The sequence below is a fragment of the Mya arenaria genome, chromosome 1 (assembly GCF_026914265.1).
Source record: "Mya arenaria isolate MELC-2E11 chromosome 1, ASM2691426v1".
NCBI classification, from domain to species: domain Eukaryota; kingdom Metazoa; phylum Mollusca; class Bivalvia; order Myida; family Myidae; genus Mya; species Mya arenaria.
The window spans coordinates 57,480,669-57,486,436 of NC_069122.1; the positions used below are offsets into that span (position 1 = coordinate 57,480,669).

General features: G+C 37.8%; 1 protein-coding gene across 1 annotated transcript in view; it reads right to left on the bottom strand.

Annotated features, from left to right (window-relative positions):
- Positions 1–3,397: 3,397 nt before the first annotated feature.
- The window catches only part of LOC128238384 (uncharacterized), a 3,835-nt gene continuing 1,464 nt past the window's right edge, over positions 3,398–5,768 (bottom strand). Inside the window, exon 2 of the mRNA XM_052954260.1 lies at positions 3,398–5,768. This exon is cut by the window's right edge and continues 1,113 nt beyond it. Within this exon, the coding sequence (XP_052810220.1) occupies positions 3,786–5,768 (1,983 nt within the window). The 3' untranslated portion in view covers positions 3,398–3,785.

Consider the following 5,768-nt stretch of genomic DNA (forward strand, 5'->3'; position numbering starts at 1 on the left):
TCATGATGTTATTTATTTCGAATTCATTGTAAGGTTATACGAAATAAATAATATAATAATTATCATCATCATATTTGGTCATAAATGACCAGTAAAGAACGTGAGTCATCTTTTATTAATTTGAATGCAAAGATCATTCAGAGAAGGAGTATCTGGGTGATTGAATTTTAAGACTGATAGCTCAGTAGCGCAATATATTTTCTATGTTTTCTGAAATAAATTGTCTTATCCCGGCTGTCAGTGCAAACTACATGTATCAACGACTTAAGTAGTATCATATTGGCAAGTTTAAGTCCCTTATTACGGGGATTGCACGTCAAAACGTCCACAGGATAACCGGTAAAACGTCCTCTTGTCAAAACGTCCCCATGATTTAAACGTACTATTTTCAAAGCATCCCTTATTTGGTCAAAACGTCCCCACTCAAAGTCAAAACGTAACCAAACATGGGTCAAAACGACCCCATGTATTTTTTAAACATGGGCGATATGTTTATGTTACTAATAAACAAAACAAAATCAAGTGCATTTCTTAAGAACGCCATGTAAGTTAAAAACCGACATATTTCGATATATCTGTAAACCTTGATACATATTTAAAATAGAAAAGAAGTAATGTCATGTAAATATCCAGTATTTTGTGGAAATGATATTGTTGTTTGTGTCTGTGAGCGAAAATGTGGCATTTCCCTTGCATCGCATATGGAAACAACGTCCGTCCTGGTCTACATAGGATCCAATGCCAGAGCAGTGAAGAATGGCAGCACCGCACGTGCGATTTATGTAAGAGTATTGACTTTACGTTTTAAGTTTTTTTTATCATGGTAAGTATGCCAAAACGTGTCGGGTTTCCGATCTCCCGTTCTCGCTATTTTATGAGCAAAAACCTTATGTTGTCATGCATATAAGAATATGTTTTATTGCTTTAATACAAATATATACTAAAATGCAAACTATGCAATTCTATGATATGGTTGAAACGAATTCCATTTTATGCATTTTTGTTGTGTTTTTCAGTTCATGCAAAACCTTTGAAAATAGGGTTATATTGTTGAATTATAACAAATAAACACACTATTAGATATAATTATGTCTAATTATATTTGCTATGCTATGTTAAGACGTTCTGTCAACATTGATGCAGTTGCTTCGTAGTAAGATGATAGAATCAATTATATATATATATATATATTTTTTGTATTATATGTACTTGTGCTTTTATTCGTCACCAAGCTTTCAAGCATATTTAATCATATTTTCAAAAATGCTTAGTATCAGTAATTTTCTTACGGGACATTTATGATATAGCAAATTAACAAAATACAACCGACAAAAATGACAGCTTAGGACAAGCTGACGTTACTTCAAAGTAAATAGCGCATGCATTTTACATAAATCATGTCTATGCCTCTGGCTGAAGACATTCTCGAAATATTAATTATAAAATATAAGCACTGAGCCCAATAAGACGTCAACGTGTCTGAATAAAACAGTAACATTATTTGGAATTGGAGATATCATTTGTCTGCGACGAATTCACTACACAGATACCATCGATAGACTCCACACCCACGTACGTCCATCCCACTGGAAACGCCACAATCACTGGTAAAAGCGTAGGATTTACTAACTGGAATTGTGATATGCCTCTTTTTAAAAAGAATATACGTTAAAATAAATCAGAGGAAGGTAGTAGACCCCCCTGCCTAGTTTTACGTTACCGTGACAACGTTGTCGAGATACAAACGACAAGGGGGGACTAGAACACTACTCCTCACGAGATTTACGTTACTGTGACAACGTTGTCGAGATACAAACGATAAGGGGGAACTAGAACACTACTCCTCACGAGATTTACGTTATGTACGTTACTGAGACAACGTTGTCGAGATACAAACGACAAGGGGGAACTAGAACACTACTCCTCACGTGATGTACGTTACTGTGACAACGTTGTCGAGATACAAACGACAAGGGGGAACTAGAACACTACTCCTCACGAGATTTACGTTACTGTGACAACGTTGTCGAGATACAAACGACAAGGGGGAACTAGAACACTACTCCTCACGTGATTTACGTTACTGTGACAACGTTGTCGAGATACAAACGATAAGGGGGAACTAGAACACTACTCCTCACGAGATTTACGTTACTGTGACAACGTTGTCGAGATACAAACGACAAGGGGGAACTAGAACGCTACTCCTCCCGTGATCTACGTTACTGAGACAACGTTGTCGAGATACAAACGACAAGGGGGAACTAGAACGCTACTCCTCACGTGATTTACGTTACTGAGACAACGTTGTCGAGATACAAACGACAAGGGGGAACTAGAACACTACTCCTCACGTGATTTACGTTACTGTGACAACGTTGTCGAGATACAAACGACAAGGGGGAACTAGAACACTACTCCTCACGAGATTTACGTTACTGTGACAACGTTGTCGAGACACAAACGACAAGGGGGAACTAGAACACTACTCCTCACGTGATTTACGTTACTGTGACAACGTTGTCGAGATACAAACGATAAGGGGGAACTAGAACACTACTCCTCACGAGATTTACGTTACTGTGACAACGTTGTCGAGATACAAACGACAAGGGGGAACTAGAACACTACTCCTCACGTGATTTACGTTACTGTGACAAAGTTGTCGAGATACAAACGATAAGGGGGAACTAGAACACTACTCCTCACGAGATTTACGTTACTGAGACAACGTTGTCGAGATACAAACGACAAGGGGGGACTAGAACACTACTCCTCACGTGATTTACGTTACTGTGACAACGTTGTCGAGATACAAACGATAAGGGGGAACTAGAACACTACTCCTCACGTGATTTACGTTACTGTGACAACGTTGTCGAGATACAAACGACAAGGGGGAACTAGAACACTACTCCTCACGAGATTTACGTAACCGTGTTTGCATAATCGATAAATCCGACAAAGGAAACTAGTATACTGACCCTGAGAACATTTACGTTACCATGTCTTTATTATCAAGAAACGTACACGCCATAAGGCAACACCCGAAATCTATATACAATCATCTCGCACAGGATCTATTGTCTACATGAAACATTGGTATACATACCCTTGCCATACAAAACAAAAATTTGTATCAGTGTCATTTGCTGCCTGTTAATAAGGGCCAATGGTGAGGGGATGCAGTAGTATTAAGGTCCCCCCAGAGACTTTTATAAACAAGATACCAGCGCTGACATCAAAGGGCTTCTTCCCTTTTGATGCCCTTTTTCATCCAAATGAAATGTGTGGTATTCTAGTGATATTTGTTAATTACTATCTTTTCAAAATACCCAAATGGACTTGTAAAAGAACTTAACGACATGTACAGTGATGTGTTTTATTTACGGTGAAATAATGTCAACAAACGAAGTAATTAAATATCGACAATAAAGTATGTACCCGTGCATGTGAATGGTGTTAAGCGATCGTGTATATTACACACGAGTCACCTATAAATACAAATGCACCATGTCAACAACATAATTCGTTTTTAGCACTTAATATGAATGAAAATCGAGCTTTAGCATGTATCTCGATACATTCCAATAAATACTTATTTTATCTAATACTGCAAAAAGAATTGCACGGACAAGCCAACTACACAATGACAATAATTATAAGCAAATGACAAACGGACAGTCTAACAATTAACACAACCCTCACTGGGGCGATATAAATTTAAAATTGAAAAATTAAAAATACAAAATAAAAAAAGTCTCCTACACGCATTGAATATACAATCATACGCAATTTGACAGCATGAGAAAAATAAAATATAATAATAGTACTTTAAAGCCTTCTATCTCGATCAAGCCCGATGCGTGATTGAGTGGGGCTGACATATTCGCCGATTTGAAACCATCAGTTTTGTGAACAAGGGGGCTTTTGGAGGAAGTTGTTACTTTGTTCTCTGTGTCCAGTTCAGTGAAATCCATACGTTTGTCATGAATATTGTTTTGGGTTTCAATTTCATCTATTTGGCCAAATTGACTATCATGTTCTTTGATTTTTAAACTAGGATCGTCACTTACAAAGATCTCGTCAGTGTTGAAGTCATTTGTATAGTTGACATTTTCGTTATAAGTTTCATGTTTAGTATTTCCAGAAACATGTTCACCTTCCAAATGTCTTGAGATCAGCAACTTACTAGTTTCTTCTGTGCCTACCTTGTTTACTGGATGTACTGATTCTGTTGTCGATGACTTCAAACTATGAAGAACATCAGCCGAAGATGGTTTTTCTGTTATTGTTTCATTTTCCTTATCCGTGCTGTCCTTTCTAGAGTTAGTTGTGGTTGTTTTGGTAACCATGTCGATATTGTCTTTTACTATTGTACTGTCAGATTGCATCATCGGTGTTCGGTGAGAAGAATTTTCAAAATACGTTTGTCTATTTTTATCTTCTAAGTTCGCGTTAAAACCACTGTCAGCTGTTATGAGTATGTCAACGTTTTCATTTGGATAAGCTTTTTGCGGTATGAAGGAGTGTTGACCATTAGACCCATTATGTTTAATGTTTGTATATGTAGCTGTATTTCCACCGTTTTCCGCAACACCAACCACTTTTAAGACAAACCCAGTCTTGGTCTGCACTTTAGTATTATTTCCAGGCCTTGCCATGACAGTTGCTTTGGCTGTGTCAGGTAGGAGGTTTCGAGTAATATCTTTGGTTTTAGCAGTGTCAATTTTGGTTGATATATCTAAACCTTTTGTTGTCAATTCAGCCTCGTTTAAAGAATTTATTGTCGTTAAGTGTTCAGTGTTTCTAACGCCAAGCTCACTATTCAGCGCTGTGGAAGATGTGTTAATTTCTCGACTTGCCTCAGAATCCGGGGTGTCTATCGGTACAAACGATGGTGATTTTGTGCTAGATATAGAGGTGTTAATATCTCGATCTGCCTCAAAAAACGGGGTGTCCATCGGTACAAACGATGGTGTTTTTGTGCTAGATATAGAGGTGTTACTATCTCGATCTGCCTCAGAATCCGGGGTTTCCATCGGTACAAACGATGGTGTTTTTGTGCTAGATATAGAGGTGTTACTATCTCGATCTGCCTCAGAATCCGGGGTTTCCATCGGTACAAACGATGGTGTTGTTGTGCTAGATATAGAGGTGTTAATATCTCGATCTGCCTCAAAAAACGGGGTGTCCATCGGTACAAACAATGATGTTTTTGTGCTAGATATAGAGGTGTTACTATCTCGATCTGCCTCAGAATCCGGGGTATCTATCGGTACAGACGATGGTGTTGTTGTGCTAGATGTAGAGGTGTTAATTTCTCGATCTGCCTCTGAATCCAGGGTCGCTTTCGGTTTAGTGTTAGAAAAGGTGTATATGCTCGTTGTGATATTAGATGATACAAAAACATTATTAGTTCTGTTCGCTTTTGATGTGTAGTTTGTATCTGAGATTTCTCTTTCGTTATATTCTGTAATGGGGGTATAGGTGACAGGTATTTTTCCATCACCTGTAAGACCATGCATTGTCAAAAAGATACCATTCGCAGATGCAACTGCTTCTTTTTCTACTTTGTTACTTTTAATTTCATCTGTGAAATATCTATGTGTTAGTTTAGTATGAGCTACAATGTCTGGTAACGTGGTTTGTTCATCTGTTAGGCGTTTGTTGATTGGATTTGTATCAGACGCTGATACCGTAAACACTGTGTCATTTTCACTACGAGACAAGTTGGTTTTATCTGTAATACTTGGATATTTTGCCTG